At 41.3% G+C, this 23,221-nt stretch overlaps 1 protein-coding gene across 3 annotated transcripts in view; it reads left to right on the forward strand.

Annotated features, from left to right (window-relative positions):
- rnf123 (ring finger protein 123) overlaps positions 1-23,221 on the forward strand; it is a 95,291-nt gene that overhangs the window by 59,642 nt on the left and 12,428 nt on the right. For all 3 annotated transcript variants that reach the window (XM_011475239.4, XM_023955090.2, XM_078947516.1), the window contains exon 37: positions 9,092-9,297. In XM_011475239.4, the coding sequence (XP_011473541.1) occupies positions 9,092-9,297 (206 nt within the window). The remainder of the gene's footprint in view (positions 1-9,091; positions 9,298-23,221) is intronic.

Below are 23,221 nucleotides of genomic sequence, written 5' to 3' on the forward strand. Positions count from 1 at the left end.
CAGAGCAGACTGAAATGAGTGATTCTGGGTTCTAGGAGCTCCATCCATCTGTGGAGGAAATCCTCGCAGTTCATGTGGACCGTGGTATTTCTGATCCAAGTCTGGCATAACCCTCAGAGGAAACTCCGACCATCCTCATGTCTCGTTACTGGATCGCTCTGAGAGAGCTGAATATTCAGGAGGCGGGACTTGTTGTTTTCATCTCTCATGGTAGCTTCAGTTGCCAGGGTGACACACTTCAGTTAGAAGCGAGAGCTTCCTGGTACAGAAGTGTTGAACCTTAAGCCACAGGTCTGTGGACACACTGATCCTGCTTCAATGTAGACGTACCTGGGAGGAAATAGACGGTTCTTTTTTATTATTTAGGGTTGACACAATGCAACCTGAAGACTGGAGGTAAGGGGTGGACTTTGTCCCTGTGGCTGAAGTGAGCCGGTTGTACGGGTAATAAAATCCCGCTGACCTGATGACGGCAGCTGAAATCTGATCCCGAAGCAAACATCGGCTGATGTGACACCTGCTCCCTTTGCGTGATTCTTCATTACTCCCACTATCCTCGCCCTCATCATTCTTTTCCTCATTTTGAGTCTTTCTTGCAGTCTTCTTGTAACCTTGAAAATAAAAAAACTTTTGTTTTTCTTTCAACAGAGTGCAGCTCAAGAGCTTTCCCTTTAAATCTGAAATCTTTTCCCCTGGACCTGTCAAGTTATTTTCCATCCATTGATTTACAAAGGAAATGTTCAAGAGGATCCAAAATCCTTTTAACATTTTAAGCCATAAAACACATGTGGCAAGTAATTATTAAACACATAAAAATTGTAACTGAGCAGCTTGCTTGCAAGCAGGAGGACATTAAAATGTAGTTTCCTAAGTTCTTCAAAGCTGCTTTAAGACCATCTAGTTTCTTCAACACATCACAGAGTCTGTTAATTTAACTACTTTTTTTTCTTCATTTCTGGCAGGGGAAAGAGGGAAGGGGTTAGAAGAATGGAGGGCAGAGTGGCCTTAGCTCCCTCGGGTAATAAAAAAGCATAGCTAGAGTGGAAGCGTTCCCAGAATAGCCTTTAAAGAAAAATTTACCAAGAGCCTTTGAAACAAGCAGGCAGACGATCAAACACAAATGTACAGAAATGAACCATAGACTGACTATTCCAAGCAGCTTTTTGAATTTAATCTTAGTAACACAACTCGGATATAAATTGGAGCATTAATGTCGGTTCAGTTTCACTTTACGTAGTTATTTGTATCTAATGCTAACAGTTTATTACTGACAATTTACATTATTATATACAGGATTATAAATATCGTCTTCATAGAAGACATTAACTTAACTTCAAATGTGCATGACCCCACCACGCCACTCAAAATCTTCATGCAGGATCCTCAGAAAATGAGGCGGAGATGTAGGTACTTCCACGTAGAAGGCGCATGCACCCAAATCCGTGGTCAGGCGTGAAAATTGGGCTCCCTAAAATGATCAGAAAGTTTGTTTCACTGTTTAATTATTTTGGTGAGCATAAGCCTTAGTCACAACCTCCCTTACGATGGATGCGGCCTGTCTATAGGTGTAAAATGGGTAAACCTGTACGAGAGTCGCAGGTGGCAGGCACGAACTGTCAAGGTTGTAGACGACTCAGTGAGTCTGCCTTCTTGGTTCTTTTGTTATCAGAGAAAAAAAAAGGAATTTGTCTTCAACCCTTTGAGAAGCCCTCCACAATCTTTTAATCATAGGTTCTGAGTTGTTGGCTCTGATCGGGTTTTTCATGTTGAGGCTAGTTGGGATAATCCCCTCATCCCGGCAGCAGTGGTTGAATCGCAGATGGTTTCTCTGACTAGCCCGTTTCAGCTGCAATTTTTCCAGCTGGCGAAGCTCTCTTAAGCATAGTTGTCCGAAACTTTCTCGTATTAATGCAATAAAGTTCATAGTGAGTCCGTTGACTGAAAAAATGTTAGTGCACATTTTTTCTACAGACATGCATAGCTAACACTTGAAGTAAGTAAAGGTGAAGTCGGTGAGGCGCAGGCATGTACAGATTTTTCATTTTTTCAACCCCACCCCCCAAGGCCTACGCACTGCACAAGGAGCCCATAACTGCTGTTCAAGTCACAAGTGCGTGCTCCTTGCGTGCAGCCGGATCAGTAGTTTGTGTGGGTGTTTTACGGGCACTTGTGTATTATATGGACACCCTGTGCATGCACCAATGCATGCAGACAGTAAGTGGCAATTTCCTTATTAATGAATAGAGTGCAGCGTAAGAGCACCGTACGGCGATGCGTGCAACTTCCAGGATGACAATCGTATGGTCCACTACCATGGCATCCCTTGAGGTGAACTTATGGGCCTTAAGGGAACTGCAAGACGCACCTAAGCTTCCCTTAAGATGCGGCTGTTCCTGTCTACGACCCTCTACGGGTCCAAGTAACCCAACAACACCTGTACGGGTCAATCCCCGTTTGGGTGCATGTGACTAAGGCTTTCCTACTGGCTAGTTTGACTAGTCCTCTGACAATTATTTATTAACAAGCACCTGAACCACAGGAAACAAAGACTTAAACTGCTGGTGCTAACGAGTCCTAAATGTTCAGAATCTTTCTGCAGTTAGTTCGGCGTGACTGCCATAGTCAGACATCTTTGAGCTGTGTTTGCCCCTTGCACGGTACTGTGGGTTAATGAACTTGACCAATTACAAATCAGGGCAGTGTGTCCTGTAGGGGTTTTTGGTGAGCTGTTGTGAGTGCTTTCCCCCCCCCCTGTAGACCCCCTCCCCCGATGTGTGGTTATACCTGGAACAGAGTCTGTGGCCAAGCTCTGCCGCACTCACAGATATCTCATTTATCATGTTAATGATGCTGGCCAGCCAAGTGATTACAGGCTATTGCTGCGGCTGCAGCTTCACTTATCTGTTACATTCCAGAATATTTATAGTACGACACGTTGGTTTGTGACGAATGTCTCGCCTTTGAAACAAGTCGGAGCGACGGTGTTGCTGGTGTTCGATTTTAAAGCTGCACACACGGTGCTGAAGTAACCTGACAGGACAACTTCAAACTTGCATAGCTCATAGACAAACCCTTCAGTAATGTCTGACCCACTGTATTAATATAAGATTTTTCATTTCTTTTCCCTTTTTCCCCCCCTTTTTTCAAAGACATATGTACGGATCAAGATGTAGTTAACTGTACACACAGCTCTAAATAATCAATGAAAGAGCGGCGTGATTTGCTTGTGCAGGTTAGTTGGGCTTTAGTGCACGTCAGCAGTGTCCCCGTTGGGATAGCAGCACACGCTTGTGTATTGGTTAATGCTGAGCTTCTGTCACAGAGGATTAAGATCACACAAAAACATGCACACACATGGAGCTATGCGTCTGACAGTGAAGCTTTTAGTTATTAGAAGTAAAAAAAGAGCAGAGCCTGATGCACAAGCGCCCAAAAGGAGATCCTAAAAGTTAGTTTTGAAGTCTGTTTAACCTATAAGAAGTCAGTATTTTTTTTATCGCTGTTTACTAATGTTTTGTGTGCACAGACTTTCTATGACAAACAACTTCTAGTGTTTCTGTTGAAAAAAAAATTATGTGGTATACAGATGCGAAGAAAAATTGTTAAGACTTCTCTGTTACAATAGAGGAAAAACCCACAATGGTCACTGAAATTGACCAAAGTGATACTAAATTAGGGTTTGTTGGAAGGTTTTGCACACAGGTTTTGTCAACAGTTCCCTCATATTTAAAATAAAAAAAAGGGAACTTTTACTGAATATCACGTTAATTAACTGACAATTGCTGTTCGATGAAGTGTGAGGAAGCGAACGTTTTTTTTGTTTTTTTTTTTTTATCTGGACGTTCAATCCTTTTGACAACTGCCTAATGCCTTAGTCTCAACTGCCCATACGGGTGGATACTGCGGGTCACAATATGCATACCTGTGTGGGGCTCGCAGGTAGTCAGCATGAAACATCAAGTTTGCAGAACGCTCGGTGAGACTTTAGAGTAAAAATCTTCGTGTACATTTTTTTCTACAGGGATGCTGTGAGTGACAGGCCATAGTGAACACTAAAACAACACAGAAGGGTGAAGTAAGGGATGCAGACACAGGCAAACCCTGTGCACTGCGCAAGAGGCCCACAAGGGGCTTGCTTGTGATATTCAAGCAATACATACACACACCTCATGCGTTCAGCATTTGGGACTAGACTAGAGCACAGCGTTAGGGCACCATATGACAGCATCACCCATATGTCACAAGTGTGTGTAACTTATATTAATTATCCTTACAAATACTTCACGTTACACTTACCACGACAATGGTACGTTCCATTTTTATGACATCTACAAGGATATGTCCGATTTCCCTCCTTACTACCAAACTACTAAAAAAACTATATAGTGCCAGACTATCTAGTGCCTCGTATTTTAAAAGTAGTTTGGAAACCGTACTCACTACTTTTTTTTTATGGCAAATGTGAGGTCACTGATTTCTTGAAGTAAAAACCTATTACATATAAACATTTTATGAATACTATTTATGAATCCACTAAGTTCTTTTGAAAAAAATTGAGTAAAATACATTTTTTCACAAAAAATCTTTAAACGCAATGCATTGTGGTCTATATTCGCTAATCTAGTGAGCATCGGTGCACACTGGTTTTTTGCAGAGACCTCTGGGGAAATTTGTAGGGCACTCGATTTTGAGTGGTGCGATATATAGTGCACTATGTAGTGAGTAGTGATGGAATTTGGACAGAACCCAAGGCTGCTACTCTCTGCAACCCTCCACGGGCCTGGACAACCTAAAAACCCATGAGGGTCAACCCTTCATATGGGTGCATGTCACAAAGGCACAAATTGACTGCAGTCCAGAAACATGACGTGACCCCCACCTCCATCCATCTAATCCTGACTCTTACCTTCAAAATGGAGAAAAAAAGAAAACAATTTGGAATACGGATTTTAAGATAAAACTTTAGTAGGGTTATTTTTAAGGCAAGACAAGTTTATTTGTATAGCACAATTCGTACACAAAATAATTCAAGGTGCTTGAATTATTTTAAATCTTGTGCTGTGAATTTGCTGCTGAAGTAAAACCCAAATAGGTTTGACTTCTAGACCTCCGGGTCATGGAAATGCAGCGTGATGGAATCTAAGAGAGATCGAATGATTTTGATCTGGGTCTGTGATGTCACAGAACCCTGCAGGTTCTTTTAACAGATGAGGTACAGATGAAGTGGAGAATCTATACTTCTAGAAATTCAAACCAGAATCCAAGATAGTGAATTGTTTTGTTTTGAGATTTCTGAGAACGTTAATGAACAATTGTCTGAAATGTTTTTCTCATCTCTACATTATTTGTTTCTAAACCTAATACAAAAAGAGATAAACATAGGACGCTCTTTTGGATTCAGAATAGAAAATGAAACCATAAAGGAGCAGCAGGCGGTTTCTCTTTTGTGATTGTATTGTGAGTACGCGGATCAGCAGTTGTGCGCTCGCTGGAACTCGTGTGGTCTTTGTGTAATTAGCCCTGTCAGTCTGCACTTCTGTTGGTTTGTAATTAAAGGAAACACAATGCACTGGTGTGTTGATGTGGAGCACAGGCGGTGACATTTTCCAAACGGAGTGATGTGACTCACTTCAGGCGTTTCCATTTTCTCTTCATCCTCCTCCTCCTCCTCATCTCCGCTGCATCTGAGGCAGACAACTGCTGTCTGCTCAGAGAAAATGCTTTTCAAATGCTAACAATTTCCGAACATGAAAGGAAACACACACAAAACAAACTCAATTTAGGAGAGTTGTGTGTGAACTGTGGAAGAAAACTTCCTCCCTTTATCAAAGGATTTTTCTAAACATGAGCAGCAAGCAGGTCACTTAGTTGCTGAGTCTGCAGAAAGACAACAAAAACTTGTTGTTTTTTTGCTTATGTTGTCTATAATAAACAAAAAAAGTCAGAGTAAAGCTCTAACCTTCCTGAAATTTACTGCACATCTGCTAACAATGACAAATGATGTTAATGCTGGAAATGTTTTTATATTATCCCAACACGATTATGCAGCAAAAAGCAATTTAAATGCAAATTATAACACATATTTTTCATGTTTTGTTTGTTTCAAATTAAAGGATGGCTTTTAGTTTTTGTCCAGGATGCACAAGTTTAAGTGTTTGCAGAAAGCTCCCATCACATGTTGGCTGATGTCTGTTACAGATATTTGACATTTATACCTTTGTTTTCTTTACAATTTTCAAATTGAGACATAATTTTAAATATTCTATCGACTAACATGTCCCTCTAGCCTGTTTGTTTATTCGTTTTATATATTTTAAATGAACCTAAACTGAAGACCTTTTAAAAAACATGTAATCATTTTTTATGATGACAAAGAATCTCTTTAATCTTGAACAAGAAGCAGATTTGTTGTCTGTCACCTGTAACTTGTTTCTGGGCTGCTGAAGCATTTATGGTCCAAGCAAATTCTGCAAAAACGTCTGAGACAAATGTAATCAATGACAATAGCAACGTTTTATTTATATTCTCCCGAAGTCATTGCAATCATAGAGTTTTTGTGTTATTTTGTCAAACGATGTAGTTAAAAAAAAAATGAGTTCATTTTTAGATAGAATTTACATATTTGTTAATTTCTAGAGGATCAGATGAGAAAACCTGAATTTATCCACAGAACCAGCATGATTATGGTGTCAGGATAGTGGGTTTTTTTGCCTCCTGGGTTGTCTAACAGAGCAGAGCAGCTGAAGGTCGCTCTGTGTGAGCTGTTGGGCCGCTTGAATGTCAGAGCGGATTCAGCAGGAAAGGTCATTGTTTGTCTTGCTCAGAGTTAATTTCTGCAGAATGCAGCTGACCTATCAGGCGACCCCGCCACATCTCCACGCCTGGACTCTGCTCCAGAGTCACGGAGCATGCTTATATTTAGACATTTTTTTTAAGTCTCTAATGAAATGCTTTTCTTTTTGTCACGTAAAAAGAAACTTGGTTCTCATTGAACGCGCTTCCTCTTAGTTAAGACTAAGATGTTCTTTTGACTTCCTGATATTATGCTTTAAACGGATCAACATTATTCCAAATCTTATTCCCATTCTGCTTTGCAGTGACTTTAAATGAGTCTAAAGTACATTTTGCTGTAGTGGGATTCCCCTTATGTGAAACCATCACCTGCTCAGTTTCACACTCCCTAAATACATTAAAGTCCCACTGCGATGATCTTTTGATTTATTTTCAAAGCGTTTCCAGTAGTTTTATTTTTATTTTTTTAAATCATGATTATGTTGTTTTCAGGCAAATTAAAAAAAAACCTGTATCCTTTTCTAGGACATAATTTCTGTAGAGCTGCAGTAGTTCATTGGAAATTTGCCTCTTAGTTGTAGACGGAACCGTTGGTGCTGAGCAGCACCAAAAACCCTATTTTCATCTGAGTCTGAAATACAAATCCAAAAACACAGATAAGAGTGAGACAAGCAAAAGAATTCAAATAAATCATTGAGTGTTTGTTCCGTTATTTGAGTGGGGAGTTGAGTAGGGTAGATTTAATCCAGGAATGAGAATAAGTTTGAGCCAATTGCTTTAGGAGGCGGCCGTGAAAGCCTCTCTGGGAAAGATAGATGATGACATGATAACTGAGTGATGGTTTGAGAACTAAGACTGGAGGGAGGAGGAAGGGAATAGAGGTCATTAGAGGGAGGAGCAGCGATCAAGAGCAGATCTCCTTTATGCGTCCCACATCTCATTTACTGGATGGTCATCTGGAAAGACGGATTGACCAAACAGAAAGGTTTTCAAGGGAGACTGCAGACCTGACACAAGATTGATGAGACAGATTTAGAAAGTCCAGTTAATCTGGAGCTCTGTCAACCATGGGTTCATGATAAATCCTCATCTTAAATGTTATCAGAAACCCAAATCTCTTGGATTCTAAAGAGAAAAAAAAAACCTCAAGATCCAACGATATGTTCACACAATTAGAGAAAAATCCTCTTAATGTTGGTAATAAAAGCATTTCAGAAAATATTCACTAAAAAATATCAATACGATCTGTATTTTTAACACTTGATGACAAAGATTTGCAGGGACTATAACTTTAGACTTTTTTTGGTATAAATATTGTGCATACATAGATTCTCTTTTCATTTGTTGATTTATTGGCAGATTTTATTTGCCAATTATTATTGTTTAGACCAAAGGTTGAGGCTTGCAAGCAAAAAAAAGTAGGAAAACCAAGAAAAAAACCTTCAGAAAAAAAAGCACTAAATGCAAAGCACAGTGGTGGAGGTTTTTGATGTGGGCTGGTTCTGGACCGAGACTCAAAATTAATTCCTGTCAGAATAGAGTTATGGTCCAAGCATTGCTTCAGACAGGGGTGTCAAGGGAAGTAACCTTGCTGTGGCAATGATCTTGTCATGTAGCAAGTTTCATATTAGAGGAGTTTGGAGGGAAGAGGCACAATGATTATTTTATACATGGATGTGTGTGGATGTGCGGCTCAAGAAATGATCTGTTTGGCTTCTTTTAATTGTTCCGCTGGGAAAAAAAAACCCAGCAATTGAGTCCCCAAAAGAGCTGGTTCCTTTGCGGTTCCTCTCCCTCCCAGCATCCTCATGCTATGGTAGAACAGGGATCCAGACGTGGCTTTCATCAGCTTGACAGCAGCAGCCGTCTCCTCTCCCCTCTCCTGTAAATTGTTATGGCCTCTGTGTGGGATTTGTCCAAATCACGTCAGAGACGTTTCATAGAAGGGAACATTTAGGCAGCGGAGGCTTTGAGCCTGGCTGAACAGCTTTTACACTGAGTGTGTGTGGGGGGTTACTCTGCTGCTCTGCAGAGGTGTTAGCTGTGACCTCAGGTGGGTGGTGGGAGCTCAGCAGAACAAGACAAGGCATGCTGCTGCTGACAGAATGTGACACTGAGCTCATCTTCTCTGGGTTAGTGTTCCTGTTAGGGGTGCTGTGCTCCTCTCCCAGGCTGGAACGTTAAAAATTCTGTCTGTGTGTGAGTGTAACTTCAGATCTGTTTTCCTCATGTTTGATTCTGTCCTTTCCTGCTAAACCCAATGAGATTTCCTTTCCTTTCTCTCCTCCTCCGTTTCCAGGACATCCCGAGCCGCCTCTGTTCTCCTCGCTGACCCCTGCTTCCAGCTGCACTCCATCCAGCACCTCCTGGGAGAAGCAGGAGAGTCCTCCACCTCATCAACAGGGGCTGCCCCCACCCTGACTGCCTTGGGCTCCTCTGTGGCCCCTCCCTCAGCCGCTGGAAGCTCCGGGCCCTCGGAACGCAAACACTTCACCCTGCATGCATGTGAGTATCAGAGCTGTTCCGCAACAGCTTTAATCCGTCAAGTCCTAGTGCATTGTGGGTAGGGCTGTGTCTCAAAGAAACTGCAACTGTGTTGTGATAGTTTTTCCACCTTAGAAATGTATTTTTACCAGGTATTAAAATCATAATAATGAACTGGAACATCTAAATGACTTAATTCATTCAACAGCTGCTGATTGGTCATCAGGAGGACGGTTAGTTTTTTAGGTCAAACTAATGAAATGTAACAATAACTTCATGGATCCTCACAGGAGGATCAAAGATATGGAATTTTATAAGTTCTCGACCGTTGTTTCATGCACATGAAAACCAAAGTTCTTGGTTTACGAAACAACAAATATGACAATTCCAGAAACGTAAAAAATCAAGAGGAAACACTTTTTTTTTTTAGCATTTTTTTGTAGCGTTTTTCTGATGATGGGGGACATACATAAAGAACATTAAGCTTAAAATTGCATTTACAAGCATTTTTGTATTCATATCATTGTAAAGCAGGAGCAGACAAAAAAAAGCCATTAGCAAAAGAGCTTCTAAAATAGATTAAAAAAATATGAGTGGGGTGGGTCTCTATGTTTCCATCAGGCATATGTGAATAACAGCTTTTTTGTCTTTTAATATTGTACATTCCCATCTAAAATTCTGCTACAAGGACATTTTTTCAAATACACATCATTTTTATCCTTTTTGAGAAAAACAGCAGGTGTTGGGGGGGATTCTACTTGCCGCAAAAACAAATTACAAACTGTAATAAACATAATCTCAAAAAATGAATATGTATGTGTTGCTTCTGGACCTCCTGGTTTCTGTTTGACCTTCAGCTTGGTTTCATGTCGGACCCGTTCAGACACCAGCGTGGTCCATAAACACACTGTTCTGATCTTCTACGTTGTCGTAGTTGGGGGCTGTTGCCGCGCGTGTGGCGTGCGTGTGGCGTGCATGTGGCATGCACGAGGCTTAGAACAGGGAGTACCCTTTGTGAGAGATCACAGCGACTTCACATCTCTGTGCAGACACGACCACGCTTAAAGAAAGAAAAAAAAAACAGTGAAATCGTCTTAACTGAGGCTGCTGGCCTAACAGAGATCACTGTGACCTGAGAAGGAATTGAAACACTCACATGCACACTTTTGTGCACATGCCTGAGGGCAGATAAACGCCTTGTCTGGCTGAATTTTAAGAGAACATTATTTGAACAAATGTGCAGTAAAAGCTCTCAATACCGTTCCTCTGGAGGCTCGCAATGAAAAACATCTGAGCTTTTTTCAGACGCAATGCAAAACAGCAGGAGCTGGGTTTTCTGTCATTAAGAAAATCACAGTTACACCCAGCAGGTCCATGTCTATGTTATTGTTTTGAAAAGAAATGAACAGACGGAATGCAAATTGTGTTCCTGCTGCTCTCATTCCTGTTAGTGTTTTCAGTCACACACAAGCTCTTTATCGGTTTAGCTTCCTGCGTCATCACCATTGTTGCCTTTCCACAGTCAGGATTGGATTGTGTTGGAATCAGGTATTAAAACACCTGCGGGGTTGTGTGTTGGATGCGGCGCCAAAGGGGTTTGTGTGACAGGTTGGAGGTGTGTGCCGTTGAAATCTGGAGCTCAGTTGTTTCTCAGAGTTTGAGCTTGGCCTCACTTTTGGTGCCTCAGGTGGTCGTGTGTTTGTCAGGAAGGTCCAATCCTTCGTCTTTGTTCCTGCCTCGCTCTTTGTTCAGCCTCTTCTGTTTGCCTCCGAGTCTGCTGCAGCTTCTGCTCTGTGGGTTTTTGTCATTCTTTCTTTTGACCTCGGGTCAGCCGTCTGTCTGCGCTCACATATGACTGTCTGCTTTGTGTCTTTCAGTCGTGAGAAGGCATCTGTCCTTTCCGCCGCCTCGGTTTTTAAAAGCAGCTTTCATTCTAAAATGACTCCACGGTGATTCGCCCTCTTTTTGCCTGACGCCCTGACGCCCGGTGGAGAGAGGCGGAGCATCAGCTGACACAGGTGTTAATCAGCTGCATGGGTTTGTCGTGTGAAGTAGTAGTGCCTTAAAATTGACATTCAGCTCTGTTGCCATGGAAACACAAGAGCTTCTGGTGCCGTCACCTGGAAAATTATTGAGAGCCATGAGGCGAGCGAGACGCTTCATTCATATGAATGTCAGGGAAAAGCAGAAACACTACAGGAATAGTTACATGTAGTGTCACATTGCTACACACTAGTTGGTATGAAGGAAAACCCAGAGATGTTCTCTGGAGACCAGAAGGATTTGTTGTTATCAGAGCCAGTTCAGTTTTTCTTTTTTTATATTTAGTGCACAACCAAGGTTGTCACATATAGCCCACTAAAGGATCACTAAGGAGTGAGGGCTCCCTATCCCTCTTTGCATAGAGCTGTAGATGCACAACTGCCAATATTCTGCTTCATGGTCAATGAATCTTTCAGCCTGTGCCCCTTTCATCTGTTTTATCTACTCCTACTTTTATGGCATTCTGTCAGAAACTCATATTTCTTATCCATCAAAGACAAATGTGGAAAATGGACCACTTGGAACATATTGCTTTGTCCATTTGAAAGACTCAAAGGGGCTAGTAAATCACATGCAGGTCGTTTTGTTTTTAAATTGACTGAAAATGAGAACTGGACCGAACGAGGGAGAAGTCGCTCATAAAAAAAGGACTTTCTTCAGTTTCCAACGAAATGAAGTCAGTTCAGAAGCCATTGTTTTTTACAACACAGACGCTGCAGTGACTGATCTGAGTCAGTCGGAGTCAGCATTTCTATGGCAACCACTCTCACCAATCAAGAGTGAGCTTGTTGGAAGTCCCTCACCTACCTAAGAATGCCTTTACCTGTGCTTGCTTGCTTGAGGATCTGAAAGTTAAATCTGAAGACAAAAATTGTTTTTGTGTGCTAGTGTGCAATCTTCTACAGTTTTCAATTATCTTTTTACAGAAGAACATATGTTTTCAGCTGCCACAATTCCTCTTTTTAACACAAGTACAAATTGGTGCTGTAAAAAAGACCCAAAAAAATGTGCACTTGCAAATTTTAATTTATAGATGGACACATTTTCTGCTCTGATGCAAACAGTATATTTGTCCTTATAGTTTACAGTTTATAGTTTGGTAGTCCAAAGCTCCATAGAAAAGGAACAGGTCTTGGCCCAGAGCCTTGTGGTACTTTTGTTAAAAAGAATAAGTAGAGATCCCCTCTTCCTCATCGTCTCCATCTGTAGTTCAGTCAGAACCTGAAAGGAACGGTTTGCTCTCATGCATCTTGCTACATTTCTCTTGAATTTACCTCAGAAACAGGATCACCCTCAGGTCACTCTGGACGTTATGCTGACAAGTGTGAGACACTCAACTTTCTAAAATTCCAAAATACTCTCCAAAACAAAGGTTTTTATTCCTGTTTTCAGACGACTTTGATGAAAAAGTTGCAGTGAAAATAGAGAAGGGCGTCACATTGTATTGTCTGACACTGGTATATTTATAGAGTGTAAGATCTCCATCTGCAGGCGTCGCTCTCAGTTCTGCAGCTGAGCCTCCTGTGAAACATCTTGCCTTTTTGGCTGCAGTTTCTGGTGAGACTGCAAAAGTTTGGCTTCTGGGTCTATTTGTTCTGTTGAGGCCATTTGTCATCCCTCAGGCACCAGTCCTCTGCTTCTTCTCTTGGTCTTTGTCCTTTTCTTTTGTTGTCCCAAGAGCAGCTGCCTCTTCGTTTTCTTCTTCTCTGCTCTAATTTTAGTCCTAAAGATGTGACGGACACTCTAAGCAGCGAAATACAGCACATTTCACAAGTTTTATTCAGGTCAGTTAATCTTTTTAAAGCATTAAGATCTGAAGATGTCTCAGCGTGCTGCACAAGGAGTACAAAAAAAGCAGTGAAACATGGGGAAAAAATGGTTCAATTAATTGGAAGTTTGGGTGAAACTGCTGGCAAATCAATTTAATGAAAGAAAAAACTAACAAAAAAAACAGCAGTTCTCTTTAGCTACAGTAGGATAATGGGGTCTTGACCTGTAGCCATGTACTTTTTGGTGGGTCAAAAAGGCTGAGAGTTACTGCTTTAGTGATGATTTATTTTCAGTAAAGTTAGTCTTTGCCTGAACCCTGAGCCCAATCGCTGCAGCCGAAATTGAATGACTTTAAGACCACAGACAGTGCATCGGAAACGGGCTAAACTCTAGTTTCTAAGTGTCATTCAAGCAAACTTTAAACCTTTTATTTAGTTTAGCTTTCATGCCGGTTTAACGTCGAACAACTTGAACAACTTTCAAAGTTTTGCTAACTCATTTGTGTTGTTTTTTAGCTTTTTTTTTTTTTTTTAATCACGTTTAATTTCATTTTAAAAAAAAATTTCAATGAAAGTTCTTCTCACTTTCTGGTAAGCTTTTCTGAAAGTCCAGAGTTGATTCTTTTGTTTCAGTCTGGCTCCTCTTTTCCATCCAGTTGTGTTTGAGTTGAATTAATAAAAATGAAGCTAACAGTCTAAATCCTTTGACTGTGTGCCGTGATAGCTTGAGATTCTCTTTCCTCCTTTTGATCGAAGCAGGCTCTGATCAGTTATGAGTCACTGTTAAATGTTGCGGTGAATTCTTGTGTTGAAACAGCGTCCGTCCCTCACAAAAACATGTAAAAACAGCATCTAGAATGTTAGTCTCATACCTGATTCCTGTCAGCTCCATGGAGTCCAGCAGAAAGCACTTAGTGTGTTTCTGTTGTGCATCAGGACTGCAGTGTGTGTTGTTGGAGGCTGCCACATCCTCCGTGCTGGATGTTTTATGGATGAGCCCTGACGTATGTGTCTCATTATCATCCCGCGGCTCCTGCTGCTTCCTTCGGAGGAAGCAAGGATTCATCACCAAGTGAATCTGCAGGTTACAGACCTTTTACTGAAGAGCAGAACATGCTGTACGCTGCTGTTAATAAGCAGCAGCACCAGCAAGGCTCTGCTCCTGTCCTCTGATGCTGTTACCTGTGTGGCCGCCTGCCTCAAGCAGCTGCTGCAGGGGTTTAATAAGCTCTGTGTAAAATAATGTTCGGTTCAATTTAGAGCACTTTATTGGCCCTTCAGAGTGAAGCCCCTGGCAGCAAACGTGCACAGGGAAGTTCATTTACACTGTTGGAAAATGCCTTTCAGAAGAAAGCTGGCAAACCGCACTGTAATCACAGCCTTCAAGTGTAACCTGGTTTTGTTATATAGTTGGAAAATCACAAAGCTACAAATGGCAGCTTAAGTAATCTTCAATGCCCCTCACGTTACTGTAGCCCAGTGGAGGTGGTGCAATCTTTTTTTGTTTCTTTTTTCTTCATGGTAGAAGATGTTTTGGTGTGAACTCATGTCTTATGAATCTCCTTTTGGTCTTTTAACAAAGGGTTAGATTGCCAGAGTGAAGAACCACATCTTGTGTGTTCAGTAAATACTGGGAGGAAGGTTAGCTGGCTAAAAGCAGAGCATCGAAACAGTGAAATGCAATCTTCAAACCAGTGAAGCGATGGATCTCACCAATAAACAAACTTGGTAAGAGTTTGAGTTGAGTTTTTCCATCATTGCGGTTGTCTTCTGAAATTCGGTATAAATTGGAGTCAAGTCTACATTCCCTGCACTTCATAAAAGAAGATAATGAGGTGGGCAAGAAACACCTGATCCAGGTAATCGGCACCAGATGAGACAGTATTTCCGGAAAACCTGAAGGAGGCTGGCTGTTGAGGCTTGGGGTTTGACACCCCTGCTTTAAGGTATAGTTTCACGCTCTTCTTAAGGTGTTGACTTGTATGAATTCTGCTGGTTTTTGGGTGTCTGGGCCCACGGAGGGTCATAGAGAGGAGGGAGCAGTTCAAGGTGCATCTTAAGAGGAACGCAGGTGTGACTTGCAGTTCCTTTGACGCTCATTGAAAATGAAACGTACAGTTGAAGATGACGCTGTTGTACGGTGTTCTTACGCCATAGTTATTTGTAAAGCATTAATCAACCTTCACGTGGGTACGCAATGAGCACACACTTATCACTTGAACAGCACTAACAGACCTCTTGCACAGTCCGCAGGATTTGGGGAAGTAAAAAAGAAAAAAAAAAAGAAAAGTTCGTATGACAAACCTTCTCACCCAGTGTTTGCTTTGACCTGTTGCTTGCAGCATGTCCATAGAAAATGGTGTTTGAACACTTCTGTAATAAGGGCTCACCTTGCGTTTTATGACCTTGCTGTTTTGTGCTGGCCACCTTGTACAGGTTTGCCCATTATTTTCCCACAGAGAATCTCTATCTAGGCATGCGAACATGAATGACACAGTTTCTGTTGTTTTCACTGTTTTAACCCTCCATTTTCTTAATTTGAAGAATATTTAAACCAAACTTACCAACTGGTGAAGACATATTGGATTTACGCTGTTAAAAAACAAATGCTATTTAGATTAACTTCACTTGACAGTTCGAAATCCTTTGGGGCGTGTGCACCAGTGTTTTCTGGCAGAAATTTGAAGGCAGTCATATCAGTGACCAAGCTGGAACACACTCACGCTTTGCAAAGGCCTCCTTTATTGAAGCACAATCCTCTCCAGCAGCTCATTAATGTCCCGCTCCTGTTCTGCAGCAATAATTCTTTCACGGTTTCAATTCCACTTTCAAAGGTGGATTTACTGAGGATGATCCCTGCGTGTCTGATCCGACTCTCACAGAGCAAATTATGTTGTTTGAGAGTGTTATTAAACCTCACCATCTGCCTGCACATTGTCACAAACTCAGCCCCAAAGACACAACGCAGTCTGTGAGGAATCTACGGCCTTGGTCATAAAACATCCATGATGACACATCGTCAGCGGATAATAACCAGCTGCTTCTCGGCTGTATGCACACGTTCTGTTTCCAAACAAGTGCGCGATGAAGGATCTGAATTTCTATAGCATATTCCAATCGCAGAGGCATGAAGGGCCCAAAGGAGCTTTGATTTTAAAGTGAAAGAATAAAGTCAACATGTGAACAACTCTAAAGTTTTTAATAAACTATCAGGAACTCTCTAAGGTCTCCTTGTAACCGGTAGTTCTTAGCTGGGAAGATATCTTAACAGGAAGGAGTTGGTTTTCCTGATACAAGTTAGTTGGAGGATCTAAAGGCTCTAACAGTAAACTGTTGGAGACTGACAGCAAAGACCTTCTCACCTTGGATATAAGCTATCTGGCTTGTATATGTTTGAGACATGAAAACATCAGATTAGGTATCTGACGTATTGCAGCTGCCAAAAGTCACTGTATATCTCCCTCCGGTGAAACAGTATCAATTTTAACGTTAGGCTTTGTCCCGATAGCTTGGAAATCGAGTTGGACACTAACATTCTTGTCTTAGATGTGATTCCTTCAATCTTCATCCGAAGATCTTCTTTTGCAGCCAATTGTTTCTAGGAAAACAAAAACATTTGTTGAAACCACTGAGTCATCTGTATAGCTTTTGTATGTAATTTCAAAGCAGCATGTAGGCCACCGGTGTCAAACTCCAGGCCGTGAGGGGCAGGTGTCCTACATTTTTTCCAACTAACCTGCCACTGTAGCTTCTCATTGCCAAAACCCACCTAATCCAGGTAATCAACAGCAAGCAGGGCCAAGTTATTGAACATCCAGCAGGGTGGCGACTCTACAGGCCTTGGAGTTCGACACCCCTGATGTAGACACTGAGTCATTCAGAGACCAACCCATGACATTAATAAGGCCAAAGGTTGTTTTAATTTGTATTTGACTAGAAAAGGCTTCGCTCCCATAATTGGTCAGCTATCAACTTCCAATGTGTATCTAACCCGTACGGTACCACAAGGGTTCTTTTCTTTGTTTTTTTCTGTTTAAGCTATACCTGCTTTCACTGAGGTGAATAGTTGAGCAGTCAAACACTTACTTGTTATGCAGATGGTCTACATATGCATCTGTCGCTAAAGTCTAAAATACTAACAACCCAACTTTAACGTGTGCAGTTGGGTCATCTAGACCCACTAGACAGTGCGCTGAACCTTTTTTCTTCAATGGTTTGTGATCTTCACTGGTGTCCATGGATTACATGAAATCCTTTTCACCTTTATCCACCTTTGTCATGGTAGGGAGAACACGTCAATGTAAGGGTGGGGTCATCTAAGATAGCACAAGGGTTAAAGCAGTTGTCAAAAACCTTGCCGAGACAATTGACAGGAACAGTTCAAGAAACAGATTTACTCTGTTGTCTTAACTGCTTGTTTAGATCTGACCCTTTGGCGTTAGTTCAACCTTAAAAAATGTTCCTCAACAAATGAGAAATGGATTTATGCCTTTTTTTTTTTAGTTCTAATTAAGATTATTAGGATGAACTTTACATCCATGTGAAGCAGTCCTCTTTGTCCTGCCCATCACTTTTGTTCAGAATCTCCTACTGACCAGCACCTCAATGCATCAACGCATAACTTCCATCAACCCATAACTTCCATCTTCTGCACTCTCCACTAGCTGTCAGTGCACTATAAGTTGGATTTCTAAATAATTAATGTTTGTTTTTAAAATTCTCCTTGGTAATACCTCATCATAAGTAAATTAACTTTGCCTCCTCATAACTCTGGTAGAGCGCTTATATCCTCTTCCACCTCTCATTTTAATTGCCATGGTCCAGATGCAAACACTTTGCTCCTTCCAGGACTTCAGGGCTTTTTACTTCCAAGTAGCTGACACATTTCCTGTGCTTGTTGTAAATATTGGTTTTATTTTGTCTTCATTTTTTTCATTTTAGTCAACTGTTGTCTTAGTGTTCTTGCAGTTTTTATGTTTCACAGATTCTTTTAAGTGTGAAGCACTTTGGCCTATTTCCATATGTGCTAAGTGCTAAATAGATAAATGTTTATGGACTGATTGCCCCCATGTTATGGTGATCAGCTTACTTTCATGGTCACTCAACAGAGATTAATAAAAAAGAAAACATGTGCTCTTAATATCAAAGCTGCTGCAAGTGGAAGTTTATAGTCAGTTATTTTCAGATAAATGTTAAATGATTGCTAAGATGTTTGTTTTGTTTTTCTCCACTGACTCTTCGGTCACAGTTTATTAGACTACTAGCTGCTTACAGTTAGCCTGTTTTAATATTTTCTAATAATATTTAGGCATAGAAACTTTAACTTTAAAAGTTAAAACGTTTTTACTTTAAGGAGGATTCTTGACCTCAACTCTTTGCATCATATTGGACCCCATTACAAGGGACAGTAGATGTTGGCGCCAAGAGTTAACATGTAAGAATGATTTCAACAGGTTTTGTGTGATGAAGCGCCTATTGTTGGACTATTGTTTGGAGTGAGCCACTTTTTAAACTGAATTGAGGTTCAATATGACGGCGAATGCCAGAGACGGGCCATGACTCTCATTAATCTTAAACCCCATGTGGTCGGGCCAAACCGTCTGGAGTGTGTGTTCTTTTGTTCGGCACCTTTTGGGTGCTTCACCTTGTCATTTAAAAAGGAGGAAATTCAATTATATGATTTTAAATGACTTTATTAGACCACTAAACCTGAATGAGAGAAATGCATTTAGCAAGATCTATATATTTTTTGAGAAATGTCCAAACCTGCACCATTCATACTAAGTTTGTAAAGCTGTTGGCACAATTGTGGACAGTTTTTCAAAGAAGTCGTTTTGCAGTTGATTTCGTTTTTTTTTTTTGTGATTGGATGTCCACGCTCTGCTTTAGACTTTTGGCTTTTATTCTCTAACATGTTTACATGCTCCTTGACGAGCTCCAATTCCAGCAGAGCAGGCAGGAAGAAGTGACAAAGCCAAATCTATTGGTGTGGAAAAAAAGCAGAATTTGAATTACAAGTTTCCAGAGTTGTATAAGTAACACTGTTGGAGAGTTAATGGATGGATGGATGGATGAAAGTAGTATGAACGGATAAAAAATTATGTATTGATGAAAATGTTGATGGATTGCATATAGGTTGATTTGATGGATGGATGGATGGATGGATAACAGAAATGATTGGTTTTATACATGAATGGGTAATAGATGGGGGGATGAATGGATAAGTAATGGATGAATAGGTGATGGATAGGTGGAGGATTACAGGGATGATAGCAAGTCTTAGTTTTTTGTCAATGGATCTCTTATTCAGTCAGGTTTTTTGCTGCAGAACCTTTCCGTTTAACCGCATCAATCGTCTGTTTTTATGCACCGGCACATCGGCCTGTCTGCCCCCCTCCACTTGTCCAGGCTCGTGAAGAGATCCTCATCTCCTAACTGCGCACCACCATGGCAGCAATCCAACGAGTCAATATCTCAGCTCAGAGCGGGCGCTGCCGCCGCTCAGTGGAAACAGGATCGGCTGATTGCACGGGGGGGGGGGGGGGGGGGGGGGGGAAAGATAAATCGAAAGCCATAAAGAGGTAAAGTGAATGTTTGGAGAATGAGAAGAGGGGAGGGGGTAAAGTAATAGTGACAGCATGTTTGCTGAAAAACATGTTGGTAATGCAGCGTTCTGAAATTAAAATTCAAACATTGATGTAGTGAGGAATTTCCCAACAGACGTCCTCTCAAACCTTTATGCTGAACCATTTACACCAGACACACAGCCTCCCTCTGCAGAGGATATTCAGCAAAGCCACTCGTGGTTATTTCTCCTGGGGAGCCTCGTGCGAGCTTCAGGGCTACAGACTCATTTACGCAAAGGCCGTCTCAGGCAGATATGACATCATTGAAATACCTGTTCTGTGTCTGGGGAGGTCAATGGCGGATATTTTTAATCACGAGGTGGAGAAGAGTTTCCTAACCAGCGGAGGAGGAGCTCCTGAAATCTGTCTGAAAGTAAAAAAGTGGCCACGCCGCTTTCTTTTATCATTTATTTTTGAACAAATTTTATTTTCTCTCTGCGTTTTTATTGACTAATAATAACAGTAATGATAATAACAATGGATTGGATCTATCTGCGCTGTTCCAGACACTCAAAGCGCTTCCATTGTGTCCATTACTCATTCACTCTTCATTCATACTTGGTGATGGTAGAGGCGTGGCACACCTATGGTCCCTCTGACCATCACCGGGATCATTCATGCACATTCATGCTGGTAGGCAGTAGCGTTAAAGGTCTTGCCCAAGGGCCCCCACTGAGTGACTGTGTGATGCCACTGATATGGTAATTGCCCCCAGTACCATTGTTTATTCCCATCCGGGAATCGAACCCTTAAATCCTTACCAAACGAGCTACCCAGCTTTTCAAAGAGAAAGATCTTTTGGACGAACAATGCGCAAATCATAAATAATGGCAAACACTAAAGACACTGATTTGATATGTTCATTGAGATGTTAAACATGTCCAATAGTTTTGAAAAATGGAATTTAAACTGTAATTATATTCTGAACCTTTTTGAGATTTGATTCTAGAACACAATCTGGCATGCTTGGGGTTTGGGCACAGAACCATTAGTCAGGGGTGTCCAATTCTAGGCCACAAGGGCTGGTGTCCCACATGTTTTCCAACCAACCTGCCATTGGAGCTCTTTATTGGCTAAACACACCTGATCCAGGTAATCAGCAGCAGATAAGGCAGGATTTCTGGAAAACCAGCAGGAGGACGGCCCTCGAGGCCTGGATTTGGACACCCTTGCATTAGGTGAAGATATCCCCAAGACCAGTGATGGTCATGGCGCCCCAAGTCTAGTCGTCAGTGATGGTCATGGTGCCTCCCATGGGCAGAATGCAAAGGAGGAGGATTTGTATAGTCCCTGAAGGGTGGATGGACTTTGATGGAAATAAGGGAGAAGAAAATTGATTGGGTGGCATATACTTACTTAAATGGTATATACTTTACTAGCACTTTACTACCTTCTTTCAAGACCCAAAGGGCTTTACAGTCCTATTCACACACTGATGCTGGCTCCACTGTCAAACACTGGCAACAACATGATCTCCAGGAGTAATATTGTCGTGTTGCACTGCCCATGGTTTACAGAATCATAGGCAGTGTAGAAGTTTGTAGAATTGTTCTATTTTGGCCATGTTCTGAATTTACTGGCTGATATGTTTTTCCAATACTTGCCTGTGGTCATAAATTCTGGGTTGTGAAAGGAGAGTATGAGCATCCCACACACACACACACGGTGGCTGGGCACTCCCTTAGCAGTCATAGAGCTGCTGCTCCTCCTCATCCAGAGGGGTCAGTTGAGGTGGTCCGGGCATATGCTCCGAATGCCTCCTGGACAGATGCCACAAGAGGGGTTCAGGGCATGACCTACTAGACGGAGACCTCAGAGAAGACTTTCCCTCTACCTAAAAGAAACTGGAGTTAGTTGCCCGGGAGAAGAAAATGGGCATCTTTGCTTACACTGCTAACCCATTCCCAGATGAGCTCAAGAACATGGATGTGTGGATGGAGCATTTTTTATAGGACTTAAATGAATATTGTAACTCAAGGCTGATTATTACAATTTCTGTTTGGTACGTTTATCAAATCTTCTTCTTCCTCCCACTTACAATCATTCTTTTTTATAATAATGCCAGCAGGAAGGTCAACTGAACTCCACATTAAAGACATTTTTAAGCATACACTTTATATGAACTAGCTATAAGGAGGGAGATGATTAGTCTCCTGTTTATCTGTAGGTTTCTGTCCATCAGCTGACAGCCTATGACCAAAATTGTCTTCTCTGTATGTTATTTTGAGTTCTGGAGATTCCGACATAACTATTCCGATAAAATGCTCGATGCCTTCACTTGTAGAAAGACTAAAACATGTCTGTAATTGGAGTAACAAAGTGTAAATGTAGTCTGTGTTGGGGGGTGGGTATGGACAGTTTTCCATTTTTCCATTCTGTGTGTTAGATCTCAGCAGGTTCTTTCAGAGGCTGAGACAACAATTTAGGCTGCTGATTAGTACAAACCAGGATTTGCATCGGTATCTGGACTGATAAGACTTCTTCTGTAAAACCTTATCACCCCCATTCAGTCTGATGTTTGTTTTTTAATCAAAGCATCAATCAGTTTCAAATGAAGTGTTGGACCCACAACAAACAGAGAAGTTTACAGACTATAGAAGCTGTGGAAATGAGTGTCTGAGCTGAAGGCTGGTTGCAGGAGCTTTGCATCATGCTGGACTCCATCAAAGGGATCAAACTGCTGCTGGATCACAGTCAGCTCACGCAGCAGCTGTGCTTACTCACATCCTGCTCTTCATCTGTCATCTTGCTCCAAAGGAGAGCACACACAGGAGAATGTCAGGATGCCCGACGATTCAATCTGATCATTCCTCACTGCTGCCACTAAAGTCAAGGATGAGGAGGGACAAAGGGGAGGGCCCAAGGGAGGTCAAAGACCATCAGAAAAAGCTTTAGAAAAGTGAATCAGATGTTGATAAGAATTTTTATCTCCCTTCTTGCCTTCATCTTCTCATTTTCTGTGGTTCTTTTCTTGGTTAGCTTGATTTGATGTTTGTATTTTTTATGTCAGATAAAAAAACGTCTGGTACACAAAGGCCTAATTCGAGGATTGCTGCATCAACACAGTTTTATCTCAAGGTTTCAAGGTCTCAGCAGAGAGGAAGTTTTACCTTGCTACCATGGAAACGATTCTCAGACTCTCTGTTTAGAGGGTGACCGCTCAGTATTCCTGTAAACAGGGGGAACAAGGACAGGTGACTTTCTCTCTCCAAAAAAAGCTCCTAATGGACAGAAACTGATATTTAGTGAGTCCCATGTTTTAAATAGTATTCTGTCAATAACACAATACAGAAAAATGAAAAATATAGTATACAACAACATGTCTTAAAACAGCATCACAACCTACTATGGATTCTTTGAAACTATAATTGCAGCCACAGAGCTTAATAATAAAGTCTTATGGAATACATTTTACTTTTAGTATAAGGAAAGTGAAACACTATGAGCTCAGTCAAATCAGATTAAAGTGAATGAAAAACCAGACTGTAAATTTTAAAACTTGCCAAT

Source organism: Oryzias latipes, chromosome 5, assembly GCF_053564925.1.
Source record: "Oryzias latipes strain Hd-rR chromosome 5, Olatipes_Hd-rR_3.1".
NCBI classification, from domain to species: Eukaryota; Metazoa; Chordata; class Actinopteri; order Beloniformes; family Adrianichthyidae; genus Oryzias; species Oryzias latipes.